General features: G+C 46.5%; 1 protein-coding gene across 1 annotated transcript in view; it reads right to left on the bottom strand.

Annotated features, from left to right (window-relative positions):
* Positions 1-19,692, bottom strand: part of LOC138850987 (zwei Ig domain protein zig-8-like) — a 180,543-nt gene that overhangs the window by 23,129 nt on the left and 137,722 nt on the right. The window contains exon 4 of the mRNA XM_070091269.1: positions 4,002-4,212. Coding sequence (XP_069947370.1) covers positions 4,002-4,212 — 211 coding nt within the window. The remainder of the gene's footprint in view (positions 1-4,001; positions 4,213-19,692) is intronic.

Consider the following 19,692-nt stretch of genomic DNA (forward strand, 5'->3'; position numbering starts at 1 on the left):
CTCATATTTATCATCATTCTAGCCTCCTGGAGACCGTCGATAATCACCGACCTCCCACTGTCTTCCTAGAGTTTTCTTTTTCTCCTGAGTTTGGTATCTGCTTTTATCACTTTCTATGCTGCTCCCAGTACCATCTTCACCTCACAGTTGCCTGAGAGCATGTCTCCTAAGGTCCATTTTTCCTCCCTTTGCACCTCCTCCTGTCTCCCCCACCTCCTGTATTCGTTTCATTTATCTTTGCTCCTTACCTCTGTTTTTCAGGAAAAACCTCCTAGTGTACCTTGTCTTCCTCTGGTTCTTCTTTATTTTTCTTCGTCTCTTTCAAAAATTCACTGAGATTTTTTCATCATTCTTCCGTCATCAAGAGCTTAAATCCAGGTAACATCAGTTTCTTCTCTGTCCACATATGTTGACAATTATTGCACAGTTTTCACTCCCTTTTTAATTACCATGTGGTTTCCCATTTCTTCACTCTGAGTTTACCCAGTCAGGAACAATATATTTCATTGCCTGTAGCTTGTGATGGGACACAAGATGATTTAGTTCCTGTCTTAATCTATGATGTTGGACCAGTCAGTTCTGTTTGGTTAGTTTGTGGAAAAATGTCTTGGAACTGAGTGGATGTACTCATATGTAGTTTGAAGAGGTCAAATCTCAGTTCCTGCAGCAGTTTCCTTGCTGGTCTCTACTACGTTCGCTCTTTTCTGGCTGCAAGACGCATAGTTTACTTCATGAAGCTACGTACAGATCCTACCTCTACTACTCCCTTGTTCTGGTCGTTTCGCTTCCTGACTATACTAAGGCTGAAGAAATACTTCCCAACATCCCTGTTTCTCGTATGTATTTTTTATTTCGAACATTTCACTTGTGTTCCTGTGTATGTCTATCTCATCAATTCTTCTTAAAAAAACAATTGTACAGCATTATCATTTCAAGCTTTGTCCTTGTAGTAACATAAGGTTTAGCGCACTTATTCTTTCTTCATAGCTTATAACCCTTACGTACTGCACTAATTTATTACTAAGATAGATTTGTAACACTTTATCTTTACTGACAAAACATTTTCCCTGCACAACCGGCTTCGTTAGTCGGAAACAGGTGAGAAAGCACTGAAAGAGGTAGAAAGAGGTAGTCCATCACTCTTCGTGAGAAGTGTAGTATCTGATGCCTAGAGCAGAGTCATGCAGCCAGACCTTATACACTAGAGTACAGGTGAGACTGCAACAGCTGTAGATTAGCTCACAAGCGAGTGCCTCCCACCAGTGAAAGCATGTCATGCTAAATGTTTATCCAAGTAGTTGCAGAAGATTTTTCCATGCATCAGTTTCACATTACTGGCGGTTTTGGATACTATCAGTAACATGATACTTGTTTGAACGGTTGAACAATTCCTTCAAGATCAGCACGAGCACCTCCAGGGAAGGTTGCAGCCTTGGTAGTGGTTGGTAACTTTAAGGTCTTTAAGTTCAGCGAGTTCGATTAAGTCCACAACATTACTATAGCTTCTGCATTTAAAGGTCATGCTAGTTAACATTTCTTGAAATATCATGCCAGACATTATTTCAGCATAATATTGCAGATCTTTGTTGTCAAACAGGAGAAAGAGAAATCTCAAAGTACAGTCATGGTACTCAGAAGTGCTCAAAGTATCCACATGGGCTGAAATAAGATATAGCATTCTTTCTGTAATTTTAAGCTGTGTCTTGACACATCGTCCAGTAACAGAGACACATTGATAACTTTAGTAATGGTCCGGAAAAAAACAAATTCTTCAAAGCTTATGAAGCCATCAATAGATCGTAACTGTGAGACCTGCTTTTCTTGATTTGTGTTCAGTGCTCATATAGACAGCATGTACACTATGCCGCTCCCGTCCAACAGGAGACTAGGCAGAGCATCCATGCGGGTAATACTACACCTCAGGACGACGATACGGGGCTGTCACAAGAGCAAGCGCCATCATTCTGCGCTGAAACCTAGAACCAACTCTAAACACAGCATCAGATATGTGTGTGGAACGGTCATATCTACAAATCAGACTGCACCTAAACAGCCTTCAAGAGTCGCCTATGATAGCTCTCTCAGCAGTAATGATTCATGGGTCTTAACTACTGGGAACGCTTGGAAGCATTAGACTTGCACTCACTGGAGAGCAGGCGAGAGAGATACATCATAATCTACACCTGGAAAATCCTAAAGTGACTGGTCCCTAATCTGAAAAAGACTCTGCAGGCGATGCAACATACCCCTAATGAAAAGTAGGGGCGCCATTAGTAAACTATGAGAAAAACAATAAGTGTCCGGGGCCCAAGACTGTTCAACAGCCTCCCACCTGCCATAAAGGGAATTATCAATATACCCCAGGTTGTTATACCTGGAGTATACCTGGAGAGGGTTTCAGGGTTCAACGTCCCCGCGGCCCTGTCCATGACCAGGCCTCCCGGTGGATCAGGGCCAGATCAACCAGGCTGTTTCTGTTGGCCGCACGTAACCCGACGTATGAACCACAGCCCGGTTGGTCAGGTACTGACTTTAGGTGTCTGTCCCGCGTCTTCTTGAAGACAGCCAGAGGTACTATTGGTAATCCCTTTATGTACACTGGGAGGCAGTTGAACAGTCTTAGGCCACTGACATTTACTGTGTTGTCTCTTATCGTGCTAGTGGCGCCCCTGCTTTTCAATGGGGGGATGTTGCATCGTCTTCAAGGAGCTGAATAGTTACCTAAAGTCAGTACTGGACCACCCGGGCTGTGGTTCGTACGTTGAACTACGTGCGGCCACTAGTAACAGCCTCATTGGTCAGGCCCTGATTCACCGTGAGGCCTGATCATGAACAGGGCCGCGGGGGCGTTGATCCCTAAAATACCCTCCAGATAGATTCCAGGTAATAATGAAAAAGGTAATTACCACGGGTAGGTTTTCAGTACTCATATATTGCCACTTCCAATATTTACATTTTCTGAGTGCGAAACAGACAGCAATGTAAGTAAATACCATACAAATAAGTACGAGAGAAGGAGGAAAAAGTGAGGTCGCTCACTGCAGGTGGCTTGTAAGCGAATACTAAAAGATCTGTGTATGTAACAGCAGTAGCAAGTGAGAGACTGACTCTTGACTAACATATAGGTATTATGTCAGTTCATTTGGAGTCAGTTCTTAACCCTAATTAGCTGACTATTAAAACTATCAGCTGACTTAGCTGATTAGAGGAAGTGCAGGAAGTGTTGTTTGTTGCATGTCAAGTGACATGTAAGGTCCTTGATGCAGTCCATGTAGTGCCTCATGGGAGGTGTACTTAGCTACGACTGTGAGCCAGATGTAGTGCCTCATGCGAGGTGTACTTACCTGCGACTGTGAGCCAGATGTAGTGCCTCATGGGAGGTGTACTTAGCTACGACTGTGAGCCAGATGTAGTGCCTCATGGGAGGTGTACTTACCTGCGACTGTGAGCCAGATGTAGTGCCTCATGGGAGGTGTACTTACCTACGACTGTGAGCCACGACTGTGAGCCAGATGTAGTGCCTCATGCGAGATGTACTTACCTACGACTGTGAGCCAGATGTAGTGCCTCATGGGAGGTGTACTTACCTGCGACTGTGAGCCAGATGTAGTGCCTCATGGGAGGTGTACTTAGCTACGACTGTGAGCCAGATGTAGTGCCTCATGCGAGGTGTACTTACCTACGACTGTGAGCCAGATGTAGTGCCTCATGGGAGGTGTACTTACCTGCGACTGTGAGCCAGATGTAGTGCCTCATGGGAGGTGTACTTACCTACGACTGTGAGCCAGATGTAGTGCCTCATGCGAGGTGTACTTACCTACGACTGTGAGCCAGATGTAGTGCCTCATGGGAGGTGTACTTAGCTACGACTGTGAGCCAGATGTAGTGCCTCATGGGAGGTGTACTTACCTACGACTGTGAGCCAGATGTAGTGCCTCATGGGAGGTGTACTTACCTACGACTGTGAGCCAGATGTAGTGCCTCATGGGAGGTGTACTCACCTACGACTGTGAGCCAGATGAAGTGTCTCATGGGAGGTGTGGTGGACACCTGGCACTCATACATGCCAGAGTCACGCACTTGAGCGAACTTGACAGTGAGCGACCAGTCCTCGGAGCCAGCTGTGTGTACGGCCCTGAACCTTTGGTCACTTGTGTAGGTGTAGGGCCCCACTGTCAGCAGGTGTGTGTCCCTATGTCGCAGCCAGGACACCTGTGAACACACGCTGGTCAGTAAAGCAATGTGTGATACACTGGTAACACCCACAACACCTGCAGTCACATATATTAGTGAAGCAGTTCATTAAACACTGCTGAGAATCACCATATGAATGAAGAAATACTTTTAAAAGTAACTGATGATACATTGGTCTCAGCCAAGACACATATTAGGACATATTAATGATAGGATTGACGATACACTGTGTGGTAACTAGGATACACTGTGTGCTAAGTAGGATACACTGTGTGGTCACCAAGATACACTGTGTGGTAAGCAAGCTACACTGTGTGGTAACTAGGATACACTGTGTGGTAACTAGGATACACTGTGTGGTCACCAGGATACACTGTGTGGTCACCAGGATACACTGTGTGGTAACTAGGATACACCGTGTGGTCACCAGGATACACTGTGTGGTAAATAGGATACACAGTGTGGTCACCACGCTGCACTGTGTGGTAACTAGGGTACACTGTGTGGAAACCAGGATACATTGTGTGGTAACAGGATACATTGAGTGGTATCTAGGATACTCTGTGTGGTAATCAAGATGCACTTTGTGGTAACCAAGCTACACTGTGTGGTAAGTAGGATACACTGTGTGGTAACCAGGATACACTGTGTGGTAACCAAGCTACATTGTGTGGTTATTAGGATACACTGTGCGGTGACAAGGATACACTGTGTGGTAACTAGGAAGCACTGTGTTGTTACTAAGATACACTGTGTGGTAATTAGGATACACTGTGTGGTAACCAGGATACATGTGTGGTTACTAGGCTACACTGTGTGGTAACTAGGATACACTGCGTGGTAACTGGGCTACACTGCGTGGTTACTAGGCTACACTGCGTGGCTACTACTGAACTCTACGTGTTTACTAGGCTACACTGCGTGGTAACTAGGCTACACTGCGTGGTAACGAGGCTACACTGCGTGGTTACTAGGCTACACAGCTTGGTAACGAGGCTACACTGCGTGGCTACTACTGAACTCTACGTGTTTACTAGGCTACATTGCGTGGTAACTAGGCTACACTGCGTGGTAACGAGGCTACACTGCGTGGTTACTAGGCTACACTGCGTGGTAACGAGGCTACACTGCGTGGTAACGAGGCTACACTGCGTGGTTACTACTGAACTCTACGTATTTACTAGGCTACACTGCGTGGTAACTAGGCTACACTGCGTGGTAACTAGGCTACACTGCGAGGTAACTAGGCTACACTGCGTGGTAACGAGGCTACACTGCGTGGTTACTACTGAACTCTACGCATTTACTAGGCTACACTGCGTGGTAACTAGGCTACACTGCGTGGTAACTAGGCTACACTGCGTGGTAACTAGGCTACACTGCGTGGTTACTACTGAACTCTACGTATTTACTAGGCTACACTGCGTGGTAACGAGGCTACACTGCGTGGTAACTAGGCTACACTGCGTGGTAACGAGGCTACACTGCGTGGTAACTAGGCTACACTGCGTGGTAACTAGGCTACACTGCGTGGTAACTAGGCTACACTGCGTGGTAACTAGGCTACACTGCGTGGTAACGAGGCTACACTGCGTGGTAACTAGGCTACACTGCGTGGTAACGAGGCTACACTGCGTGGTTACTACTGAACTCTACGTATTTACTAGGCTACACTGCGTGGTAACTAGGCTACACTGCGTGGTAACTAGGCTACACTGCGTGGTAACTAGGCTACACTGCGTGGTAACTAGGCTACACTGCGTGGTAACTAGGCTACACTGCGTGGTAACTAGGCTACACTGCGTGGTAACGAGGCTACACTGCGTGGTAACTAGGCTACACTGCGTGGTAAAGAGGCTACACTGCGTGGTTACTACTGAACTCTACGTGTTTACTAGGCTACACTGCGTGGTAACTAGGCTACACTGCGTGGTAACGAGGCTACACTGCGTGGTAACTAGGCTACACTGCGTGGTAACTAGGCTACACTGCGTGGTAACGAGGCTACACTGCGTGGTAACTAGGCTACACTGCGTGGTAACGAGGCTACACTGCGTGGTAACTAGGCTACACTGCGTGGTAACTAGGCTACACTGCGTGGTAACTAGGCTACACTGCGTGGTAACGAGGCTACACTGCGTGGTAACTAGGCTACACTGCGTGGTAACTAGGCTACACTGCGTGGTAACTAGGCTACACTGCGTGGTAACGAGGCTACACTGCGTGGTAACTAGGCTACACTGCGTGGTAACGAGGCTACACTGCGTGGTAACTAGGCTACACTGCGTGGTAACTAGGCTACACTGCGTGGTAACTAGGCTACACTGCGTGGTAACGAGGCTACACTGCGTGGTAACTAGGCTACACTGCGTGGTAACTAGGCTACACTGCGTGGTAACTAGGCTACACTGCGTGGTAACTAGGCTACACTGCGTGGTAACTAGGCTACACTGCGTGGTAACGAGGCTACACTGCGTGGTAACTAGGCTACACTGCGTGGTAACTAGGCTACACTGCGTGGTAACTAGGCTACACTGCGTGGTAACGAGGCTACACTGCGTGGTAACTAGGCTACACTGCGTGGTAACTAGGCTACACTGCGTGGTTACTAGGCTACACTGCTTGGTAACGAGGCTACACTGCGTGGCTACTACTGAACTCTACGTGTTTACTAGGCTACACTGCATGGTTACTAGGCTACACTGCGTGGTAACGAGGCTACACTGCGTGGTTACTAGTGTTAACAAAGTGCATATAGTATTATAACAGTGTTGTAAGTGAACTGAATGTGAGAATAAATTTATACTGTTATGGTGACAGGTAGTTAAGAATGTTGATAGATTATTTTGTTCTATGGTAGTTATTCTCTCGTACTGTAGTTACACGTTGTTGTGTTTATGGCTTTGACGGATATAAGAATACAAGTACCATTAGGTAAGGTTTGGTAACGTAAGATTTGTCAGCAAACACGGCAAGTGTTTTCATTCGCTGGAGCTTTCGGTCATCTGACCAAGGCCTTCCACTGGCTTACCGTTTTACCCCTTTAAAAATTATGATAATGACTATAAACATTTTTCAATGAAAGTTTCTGGGGCTGTGGGATAGAACAGTTGGGTCACAGCTGGTGACCTCTGATGAAGACCTGTCACGCAAGTGTTGTCTGGCAAACCTTCTTATTGTAAGCCTCGAGGCTCCGTAGTACAGAGCTGGATAAGCCACTTGTCAAGACCACAGTTCGAGTCTCCATCCATTGTTTCTGTTGAGTCATGGAGAGTCGTTCATCATGACGTATCTTCACTTCATATTGGAATGTGTATATAATTGGAGATGTTTCTATACTATTTATATATATGATCAATCAATTATTTATGAAAAATAATAATGATAATAATAATAATAATAAAAATAATAATTTAAATAATAATAACAACAAGAAGCAGATGTGCATAAGTTGCTGCACGATTCATGCCAGGTATCCCCTGAAGCTCAAGTTGCTGCACGATTCATGCAAGGTATCCCCTGAAGCTCAAGTTGCTGCACGATTCATGCAAGGTATTCCCTGAAGCTCAAGTTGCTGCACGATTCATGCAAGGTATCCCCTGAAGCTTAAGTTACTGCACGATTCATGCAAGGTATCCCCTGAAGCTCAAGTTGCTGCACGATTCATGCAAGGTATCCCCTGAAGCTCAAGTTGCTGCACGATTCATGCAAGGTATCCCCTGAAGCTCAAGTTGCTGCACGATTCATGCAAGGTATCCCCTGAAGCTCAAGTTGCTGCACGATTCATGCAAGGTATCCCCTGAAGCACAAGTTGCTGCACGATTCATGCAAGGTATCCCCTGAAGCTCAAGTTGCTGCACGATTCATGCAAGGTATCCCTTGAAGCACAAGTTGCTGCACGATTCATGCAAGGTATCCCCTGAAGCTCAAGTTGCTGCACGATTCATGCAAGGTATCCCCTGAAGCACAAGTTGCTGCACGATTCATGCAAGGTATCCCCTGAAGCACAAGTTGCTGCACGATTCATGCAAGGTATCCCCTGAAGCTCAAGTTGCTGCACGATTCATGCAAGGTATCCCCTGAAGCACAAGTTGTTGCACGATTCATGCAAGGTACCCCCTGAAGCACAAGTTGCTGTATGATTCATGCAAGGTATCCCCTGAAGCTCAAGTTGCTGTATGATTCATGCAAGGTATCCCCTGAAGCTCAAGTTGCTGTATGATTCATGCAAGGTATCCTCTGAAGCTCAAGTTGCTGCATGATTCATGCAAGGTATCCCCTGAAGCTCAAGTTGCTGTATGATTCATGCAAGGTATCCCCTGAAGCACAAGTTGCTGTATGATTCATGCAAGGTATCCCCTGAAGCTCAAGTTGCTGTATGATTCATGCAAGGTATCCCCTGAAGCTCAAGTTGCTGTATGATTCATGCAAGGTATCCCCTGAAGCTCAAGTTGCTGTATGATTCATGCAAGGTATCCCCTGAAGCTCAAGTTGCTGCATGATTCATACAAGGAATCCCCTGACGCTCAAGTTGCTGCATGATTCATGCAAGGTATCCCCTGAAGCTCAAGTTGCTGTATGATTCATGCAAGGTATCCCCTGAAGCTCAAGTTGCTGCATGATTCATGCAAGGTATCCCCTGAAGCTCAAGTTTCTGCATGATTCATGCAAGGTATCCACTGAAGCTAAAGTTGCTGTATGATTCATGCAAGGTATCCCCTGAAGCACAAGTTGCGGCATGATTCATGCAAGGTATCCCCTGAAGCACAAGTTGCTGCACGATTCATGCAAGGTATCCCCTGAAGCACAAGTTGCTGCACGATTCATGCAAGGTATCCCCTGAAGCTCAAGTTGCTGTATGATTCATGCAAGGTATCCCCTGAAGCTCAAGTTGCTGTATGATTCATGCAAGGTATCCCCTGAAGCACAAGTTGCTGTATGATTCATGCAAGGTATCCCCTGAAGCTCAAGTTGCTGTATGGTTCATGCAAGGTATCCCCTGAAGCACAAGTTGCTGTATGATTCATGCAAGGTATCCCCTGAAGCTCAAGTTGCTGTATGATTCATGCAAGGTATCCCCTGAAGCTCAAGTTGCTGTATGATTCATGCAAGGTATCCCCTGAAGCTCAAGTTGCTGTATGATTCATGCAAGGTATCCCCTGAAGCTCAAGTTGCTGCATGATTCATGCAAGGTATCCCCTGAAGCTCAAGTTGCTGCATGATTCATGCAAGGTATCCCCTGAAGCTCAAGTTGCTGTATGATTCATGCAAGGTATCCCCTGAAGCTCAAGTTGCTGCATGATTCATGCAAGGTATCCCCTGAAGCTCACGTTTCTGCATGATTCATGCAATGTATCCCCTGAAGCTCAAGTTGCTGTATGATTCATGCAAGGTATCCCCTGAAGCACAAGTTGCGGCATGATTCATGCAAGGTATCCCGTGAAGCACAAGTTGCTGCATGATTCATGCAAGGTATCCCCTGAAGCTCAAGTTGCTGCACTATTCATGCAAGGTATCCCCTGAAGCACAAGTTGCTGCACGATTCAGGCAAGGTATCCCCTGAAGCACAAGTTGCTGCACGATTCATGCAAGGTATCCCCTGAAGCACAAGTTGCTGCACGATTCATGCAAGGTATCCCCTGAAGCACAAGTTGCGGCATGATTCATGCAATGTATCCCCTGAAGCTCAAGTTGCTGTATGATTCATGCAAGGTATCCACTGAAGCTCAAGTTGCTGCACGATTCCTGCAAGGTATCCCCTGAAGCTCAAGTTGCTGCATGATTCATGCAAGGTATCCCCTGAAGCTCAAGTTGCTGCACGATTCCTGCAAGGTATCCCCTGAAGCTCAAGTTGCTGCATGATTCATGCAAGGTGTCCCCTGAAGGTCAAGTTGCTGCACTATTCATGCAAGGTATCCCCTGAAGCTCAATTTGCTGCACTATTCATGCAAGGTATCCCCTGAAGCTCAAGTTGCTGCACTCTTCATGCAAGGTATCCCCTGAAGCTCAGGTTGCTGCACTATTCATGCAAGGTATCCCCTGAAGCTCAAGTTGCTGCACTATTCATGCAAGGTATCCCCTGATGCTCAAGTTGCTGCACTATTCATGCAAGGTATACCCTGATGCTCAAGTGGCTGCACTATTCATGCAAGGTATCCCCTGATGCTCAAGTTGCTGCACGATTCATGCAAGGTATCCCCTGATGCTCAAGTTTCTGCATGATTCATGCAAGGTATCCCCTGAAGCTCAAGTTGCTGTATGATTCATGCAAGGTATCCCCTGAAGCTCAAGTTGCTGTATGATTCATGCAAGGTATCCCCTGAAGCACAAGTTGCTGTATGATTCATGCAAGGTATCCCCTGAAGCTCAAGTTGCTGTATGGTTCATGCAAGGTATCCCCTGAAGCACAAGTTGCTGTATGATTCATGCAAGGTATCCCCTGAAGCTCAAGTTGCTGTATGATTCATGCAAGGTATCCCCTGAAGCTCAAGTTGCTGTATGATTCATGCAAGGTATCCCCTGAAGCTCAAGTTGCTGTATGATTCATGCCAGGTATCCCCTGAAGCTCAAGTTGCTGCATGATTCATGCAAGGTATCCCCTGAAGCTCAAGTTGCTGTATGATTCATGCCAGGTATCCCCTGAAGCTCAGGTTGCTGCACTATTCATGCAAGGTATCCCCTGATGCTCAAGTTGCTGTACTATTCATGCAAGGTATCCCCTGATGCTCAGGTTGCTGCACTATTCATGCAAGGTATCCCCTGATGCTCAAGTTGCTGTATGATTCATGCAAGGTATCCCCTGAAGCTCAAGTTGCTGCATGATTCATACAAGGAATCCCCTGACGCTCAAGTTGCTGCATGATTCATGCAAGGTATCCCCTGAAGCTCAAGTTGCTGTATGATTCATGCAAGGTATCCCCTGAAGCTCAAGTTGCTGCATGATTCATGCAAGGTATCCCCTGAAGCTCAAGTTGCTGTATGATTCATGCAAGGTATCCCCTGAAGCACAAGTTGCTGTATGATTCATGCAAGGTATCCCCTGAAGCTCAAGTTGCTGTATGATTCATGCAAGGTATCCCCTGAAGCTCAAGTTGCTGTATGATTCATGCAAGGTATCCCCTGAAGCTCAAGTTGCTGTATGATTCATGCAAGGTATCCCCTGAAGCTCAAGTTGCTGCATGATTCATACAAGGAATCCCCTGACGCTCAAGTTGCTGCATGATTCATGCAAGGTATCCCCTGAAGCTCAAGTTGCTGTATGATTCATGCAAGGTATCCCCTGAAGCTCAAGTTGCTGCATGATTCATGCAAGGTATCCCCTGAAGCTCAAGTTTCTGCATGATTCATGCAAGGTATCCCCTGAAGCTAAAGTTGCTGTATGATTCATGCAAGGTATCCCCTGAAGCACAAGTTGCGGCATGATTCATGCAAGGTATCCCCTGAAGCACAAGTTGCTGCATGATTCATGCAAGGTATCCCCTGAAGCTCAAGTTGCTGCATGATTCATGCAAGGTATCCCCTGAAGCTCAAGTTGCTGTATGATTCATGCAAGGTATCCCCTGAAGCTCAAGTTGCTGTATGATTCATGCAAGGTATCCCCTGATGCACAAGTTGCTGTATGATTCATGCAAGGTATCCCCTGAAGCTCAAGTTGCTGTATGGTTCATGCAAGGTATCCCCTGAAGCACAAGTTGCTGTATGATTCATGCAAGGTATCCCCTGAAGCTCAAGTTGCTGTATGATTCATGCAAGGTATCCCCTGAAGCTCAAGTTGCTGTATGATTCATGCAAGGTATCCCCTGAAGCTCAAGTTGCTGTATGATTCATGCAAGGTATCCCCTGAAGCTCAAGTTGCTGCATGATTCATGCAAGGTATCCCCTGAAGCTCAAGTTGCTGCATGATTCATGCAAGGTATCCCCTGAAGCTCAAGTTGCTGTATGACTCATGCAAGGTATCCCCTGAAGCTCAAGTTGCTGCATGATTCATGCAAGATATCCCCTGAAGCTCACGTTTCTGCATGATTCATGCAATGTATCCCCTGAAGCTCAAGTTGCTGTATGATTCATGCAAGGTATCCCCTGAAGCACAAGTTGCGGCATGATTCATGCAAGGTATCCCCTGAAGCACAAGTTGCTGCATGATTCATGCAAGGTATCCCCTGAAGCTCAAGTTGCTGCACTATTCATGCAAGGTATCCCCTGAAGCACAAGTTGCTGCACGATTCATGCAAGGTATCCCCTGAAGCACAAGTTGCTGCACGATTCATGCAAGGTATCCCCTGAAGCACAAGTTGCTGCACGATTCATGCAAGGTATCCCCTGAAGCACAAGTTGCGGCATGATTCATGCAATGTATCCCCTGAAGCTCAAGTTGCTGTATGATTCATGCAAGGTATCCCCTGAAGCTCAAGTTGCTGCACGATTCCTGCAAGGTATCCCCTGAAGCTCAAGTTGCTGCATGATTCATGCAAGGTATCCCCTGAAGCTCAAGTTGCTGCACGATTCCTGCAAGGTATCCCCTGAAGCTCAAGTTGCTGCATGATTCATGCAAGGTGTCCCCTGAAGGTCAAGTTGCTGCACTATTCATGCAAGGTATCCCCTGAAGCTCAATTTGCTGCACTATTCATGCAAGGTATCCCCTGAAGCTCAAGTTGCTGCACTCTTCATGCAAGGTATCCCCTGAAGCTCAGGTTGCTGCACTATTCATGCAAGGTATCCCCTGAAGCTCAAGTTGCTGCACTATTCATGCAAGGTATCCCCTGATGCTCAAGTTGCTGCACTATTCATGCAAGGTATCCCCTGATGCTCAAGTGGCTGCACTATTCATGCAAGGTATCCCCTGATGCTCAAGTTGCTGCACGATTCATGCAAGGTATCCCCTGATGCTCAAGTTTCTGCATGATTCATGCAAGGTATCCCCTGAAGCTCAAGTTGCTGTATGATTCATGCAAGGTATCCCCTGAAGCTCAAGTTGCTGTATGATTCATGCAAGGTATCCCCTGAAGCACAAGTTGCTGTATGATTCATGCAAGGTATCCCCTGAAGCTCAAGTTGCTGTATGATTCATGCAAGGTATCCCCTGAAGCTCAAGTTGCTGTATGATTCATGCAAGGTATCCCCTGAAGCTCAAGTTGCTGTATGATTCATGCCAGGTATCCCCTGAAGCTCAAGTTGCTGCATGATTCATGCAAGGTATCCCCTGAAGCTCAAGTTGCTGTATGATTCATGCCAGGTATCCCCTGAAGCTCAGGTTGCTGCACTATTCATGCAAGGTATCCCCTGAAGCTCAAGTTGCTGCACTATTCATGCAAGGTATCCCCTGATGCTCAAGTTGCTGCACTATTCATGCAAGGTATCCCCTGATGCTCAAGTTGCTGCACGATTCATGCAAGGTATCCCCTGATGCTCAAGTTGCTGCACTATTCATGCAAGGTATCTCCTGATGCTCAAGTTGCTGCACGATTCATGAGAGGTATCCCCTGAAGCTCAAGTTGCTGCACTATTCATGCAAGGTATCCCCTGAAGCTCAAGTTGCTGCATTATTCATGCAAGGTTTCCCCTGAAGCTCAAGTTGCTGCTCGATTCATGCAAGGTATCCCCTGATGCTCAAGTTGCTGCACGATTCCTGCAAGGTATCCCCTGAAGCTCAAGTTGCTGCATGATTCATGCAAGGTATCCCCTGAAGCTCAAGTTGCTGCACGATTCCTGCAAGGTATCCCCTGAAGCTCAAGTTGCTGCATGATTCATGCAAGGTATCCCCTGAAGCTCAATTTGCTGCACTATTCATGCAAGGTATCCCCTGAAGCTCAATTTGCTGCACTATTCATGCAAGGTATCCCCTGAAGCTCAAGTTGCTGCACTCTTCATGCAAGGTATCCCCTGAAGCTCAGGTTGCTGCACTATTCATGCAAGGTATCCCCTGAAGCTCAAGGTGCTGCACTATTCATGCAAGGTATCCCCTGATGCTCAAGTTGCTGCACTATTCATGCAAGGTATCCCCTGATGCTGAAGTGGCTGCACTATTCATGCAAGGTATCCCCTGATGCTCAAGTTGCTGCACGATTCATGCAAGGTATCCCCTGATGCTCAAGTTTCTGCATGATTCATGCAAGGTATCCCCTGAAGCTCAAGTTGCTGTATGATTCATGTAAGGTATCCCCTGAAGCTCAAGTTGCTGTATGATTCATGCAAGGTATCCCCTGAAGCACAAGTTGCTGTATGATTCATGCAAGGTATCCCCTGAAGCTCAAGTTGCTGTATGGTTCATGCAAGGTATCCCCTGAATCACAAGTTGCTGTATGATTCATGCAAGGTATCCCCTGAAGCTTAAGTTGCTGTATGATTCATGCAAGGTATCCCCTGAAGCTCAAGTTGCTGCATGATTCATGCAAGGTGTCCCCTGAAGCTCAAGTTGCTGCACTATTCATGCAAGGTATCCCCTGAAGCTCAATTTGCTGCACTATTCATGCAAGGTATCCCCTGAAGCTCAAGTTGCTGCACTCTTCATGCAAGGTATCCCCTGAAGCTCAGGTTGCTGCACTATTCATGCAAGGTATCCCCTGAAGCTCAAGTTGCTGCACTATTCATGCAAGGTATCCCCTGATGCTCAAGTTGCTGCACTATTTATGCAAGGTATCCCCTGATGCTCAAGTTGCTGCACGATTCATGCAAGGTATCCCCTGATGCTCAAGTTGCTGCACTATTCATGCAAGGTATCTCCTGATGCTCAAGTTGCTGCACGATTCATGAAATGTATCCCCTGAAGCTCAAGTTGCTGCACTATTCATGCAAGGTATCCCCTGAAGCTCAAGTTGCTGCACTATTCATGCAAGGTATCCCCTGAAGCTCAAGTTGCTGCTCGATTCATGCAAGGTATCCCCTGATTCTCAAGTTGTTGCACGATTCCTGCAAGGTATCCCCTGAAGCTCAAGTTGCTGTATGATTCATGCAAGGTATCCCCTGAAGCTCAAGTTGCTTCACGATTCCTGCAAGGTATCCCCTGAAGCTCAAGTTGCTGCATGATTCATGCAAGGTGTCCCCTGAAGCTCAAGTTGCTGCACTATTCATGCAAGGTATCCCCTGAAGCTAAATTTGCTGTACTATTCATGCAAGGTATCCCCTGAAGCTCAAGTTGCTGCACTCTTCATGCAAGGTATCCCTGAAGCTCAGGTTGCTGCACTATTCATGCAAGGTATCCCCTGAAGCTCAAGTTGCTGCACTATTCATGCAAGATATCCCCTGATGCTCAAGTTGCTGCACTATTCATGCAAGGTATCCCCTGATGCTCAAGTGGCTGCACTATTCATGCAAGGTATCCCCTGATGCTCAAGTTGCTGCACGATTCATGCAAGGTATCCCCTGATGCTCAAGTTGCTGCACTATTCATGCAAGGTATCTCCTGATGCTCAAGTTGCTGCACGATTCATGAAAGGTATCCCCTGAAGCTCAAGTTGCTGCACTATTCATGCAAGGTATCCCCTGAAGCTCAAGTTGCTGCACTATTCATGCAAGGTATCCCCTGAAGCTCAAGTTGCTGCACGATTCATGCAAGGTATCCCCTGATGCTCAAGCTGCTGCACGATTCATGCAAGGTATCCCCTGAAGCTCAAGTTGCTGCACGATTCATGCAAGGTATCCCCTGATGCTCAAGTTGCTGCACGATTCATGCAAGGTATCCCCTGATGCTCAAGTTGCTGCACTATTCATGCAAGGTATCCCCTGATGCTCAAGTTGCTGCACGATTCATGCAAGGTATCCCCTGAAGCTCAAGTTGCTGCACGATTCATGCAAGGTATCCCCTGATGCTCAAGTTGCTGCACGATTCATGCAAGGTATCCCCTGAAGCTCAAGTTGCTGCACGATTCATGCAAGGTATCCCCTGATACTCAAGTTGCTGCACTATTCATGCAAGGTATCCCCTGATGCTCAAGTTGCTGCACTATTCATGCAAGGTATCCCCTGAAGCTCAAGTTGCTGTATGATTCATGCAAGGTATCCCCTGAAGCTCAAGTTGCTGCACGATTCCTGCAAGGTATCCCCTGAAGCTCAAGTTGCTGCACGATTCCTGCAAGGTATCCCCTGAAGCTCAAGTTGCTGCATGATTCATGCAAGGTGTCCCCTGAAGCTCAAGTTGCTGCACTATTCATGCAAGGTATCCCCTGAAGCTCAATTTGCTGCACTATTCATGCAAGGTATCCCCTGAAGCTCAAGTTGCTGCACTCTTCATGCAAGGTATCCCCTGAAGCTCAGGTTGCTGCACTATTCATGCAAGGTATCCCCTGAAGCTCAAGTTGCTGCACTATTCATGCAAGGTATCCCCTGATGCTCAAGTTGCTGCACTATTCATGCAAGGTATCCCCTGATGCTTAAGTGGCTGCACTATTCATGCTAGGTATCCCCTGATGCTCAAGTTGCTGCACGATTCATGCAAGGTATCCCCTGATGCTCAAGTTGCTGCACTATTCATGCAAGGTATCTCCTGATGCTCAAGTTGCTGCACGATTCATGAAAGGTATCCCCTGAAGCTCAAGTTGCTGCACTATTCATGCAAGGTATCCCCTGAAGCTCAAGTTGCTGCACTATTCATGCAAGGTATCCCCTGAAGCTCAAGTTGCTGCACGATTCATGCAAGGTATCCCCTGATGCTCAAGTTGCTGCACGATTCCTGCAAGGTATCCCCTGAAGCTCAAGTTGCTGCATGATTCATGAAAGGTATCCCCTGAAGCTCAAGTTGCTGCACGATTCCTGCAAGGTATCCCCTGAAGCTCAAGTTGCTGCATGATTCATGCAAGGTGTCCCCTGAAGCTCAAGTTGCTGCACTATTCATGCAAGGTATCCCCTGAAGCTCAATTTGCTGCACTATTCATGCAAGGTATCAACTGAAGCTCAAGTTGCTGCACTCTTCATGCAAGGTATCCCCTGAAGCTCAGGTTGCTGCACTATTCATGCAAGGTATCCCCTGAAGCTCAAGTTGCTGCACTATTCATGCAAGGTATCCCCTGATGCTCAAGTGGCTGCACTATTCATGCAAGGTATCCCCTGATGCTCAAGTTGCTGCACGATTCATGCAAGGTATCCCCTGACGCTCAAGTTGCTGCACTATTCATGCAAGGTATCTCCTGATGCTCAAGTTGCTGCACGATTCATGAAAGGTATCCCCTGAAGCTCAAGTTGCTGCACTATTCATGCAAGGTATCCTCTGAAGCTCAAGTTGCTGCATTATTCATGCAAGGTATCCCCTGAAGCTCAAGTTGCTGCACTATTCATGCAAGGTATCCCCTGATGCTCAAGCTGCTGCACGATTCATGCAAGGTATCCCCTGAAGCTCAAGTTGCTGCACGATTCATGCAAGGTATCCCCTGATGCTCAAGTTGCTGCACGATTCATGCAAGGTATCCCCTGATGCTCAAGTTGCTGCACTATTCATGCAAGGTATCCCCTGATGCTCAAGTTGCTGCACTATTCATGCAAGGTATCCCCTGATGCTCAAGTTGCTGCACGATTCATGCAAGGTATCCCCTGAAGCTCAAGTTGCTGCACTATTCATGCAAGGTATCCCCTGATGCTCAAGTTGCTGCACTATTCATGCAAGGTATCCCCTGATGCTCAAGTTGCTGCACGATTCATGCAAGGTATCCCCTGAAGCTCAAGTTGCTGCACGATTCATGCAAGGTATCCCCTGAAGCTCAGTGCACGTAACTGGAATAGAGAGGAGAGCGGATTAAGACTATAATGCCGTTAAATATTAGCACTGACGATATGAAGCAGTCAGAAGACATTCACAAGTCTTCATATGGAAATTAATATCGCAGTTTCTTCAACAAAAACAGCAATTTAGGAGAAACACTACACGAATCTAAATAAAATTCTCCACAAATTCTCCAACTTTGAAGCTAGACTGAAGAGGTATTCTCTGTTCATCTCAGAGAGAACAATATGGTGTAACACACCAGCAGACTCAGCTTGACGCTGCACACTTCGCATTATGAAGGTGTCACTAAGATCGAAGCTAATTACATCCAACACTCAGGAATTATTGCATAAAAAACAAAATTTAAATTTTCGCATTTTCCATCCAAAAAAAGCAAATTGGGATGGACACGGGGCAAAATCAGTTCAAAATTCTCTAAAGGTAAGAGTGACTCTCTGAAAAGTAAGAAAGTTCATAATTTATGTTTTAGTGAAGCTTGGGGTAAATAACTCCAGAACTTTTACAATGGGCTGATAAACATATAAATGTTATAGGAACATAAAAGCAAACTGTCTGATACATTTCTTATCAATAGAGAAATTCTCCCGATATATCACAGAAAACAATTGTTTTAAAAAATTAAGCACAATGAAAGATACAAAACCGAAAACCATAAGAAAGTTTCCTTTGGTAGAAAACATTAGCAGTAAAATCTTAAAGCTGAAGATGCTGAAGATGCTGAAGATGCTGAAGATGCTGTGTATCTCACGTCACAGTAGATAATCCAACAGACCTTGCACCTGCTCAACCAGTACTCAAGAAAAGTTTCACCCATCTCATGCGATACATTAACTTTGTAAGATTAATGCCTTTCACAGTTGTTTTATGACAAACACGAAACAAATTTAAACCACTGGAAGCCACATGTTGCCAGTGGAGTTGGAGACGTTTATATTTTATTCAAGTAAGGAAAGGATGTATTTAGTTCCCGGGCTCAAACGTCCCTCACCAGCATCAAGGCATAAATGCGGCTTACCAGCATCAAGGCATAAATGCCTCTTCCCAGCATAAAGGCATAAATGCCCCTTCCCAGCATGAAGGCATAAACCCTCTTCACCAACATCAAAGCATAAACGCCCCTCACCAGGGTCAAGGCATAAGTGCCCCTTGCCAGCATTAAGGCAAAAACTCCCTCTCATCAGCATCAAGGCATAAACGCCTCTCACAAGCATCGAAGCATAAACGCCCCTCACCAGCGTCAAGGCTTAAGTGCCCCTTGCCAGCATCAAGGCATAAACTCCCTCTCATCAGCATCAAGGCATAAACGCCTCTCACCAGCATCGAAGCATAAACAGCCCTCACCAGCATCAAGGCATAAACCCCCCTCATGAGAATCAAGGTGTGAAACAAGATTATTTGGTGATGCTGCAGCGGAGCGAGGTTCAATGATAGACGTCTTCGGAGGCTTCTTTACTTTACTTGCAATGTCGTGGTGGGTACACAGGCTTGTGTGTTGTGCCCATGGCCCGGGGAGGCCATCACACGAGGGAGAGAGCTAGTAGGACTTGTTGTCTGAGTCTTGGCCGCTGAGTGAGTGAGCGAGTGAGAGTGGGACCAGCGTCCCACTGACCTGGGCAGGCCTAGAGAGGGCAGCTCTCGAGTGCCGCGAAATATGAACTAAGCTAGCAGACAGCATAGGCTGTCTGTGCAGACAGTACAGGCTGTCTACATTTGCTCGGCCAGCTACCTCGCGTCGTCCCGACGCGACAATACTGGTGGTAAAAAAGCTCGGTCTCTCTCTTGTAGGA

Source organism: Cherax quadricarinatus, chromosome 34 (assembly GCF_038502225.1).
Source record: "Cherax quadricarinatus isolate ZL_2023a chromosome 34, ASM3850222v1, whole genome shotgun sequence".
NCBI lineage: Eukaryota > Metazoa > Arthropoda > Malacostraca > Decapoda > Parastacidae > Cherax > Cherax quadricarinatus.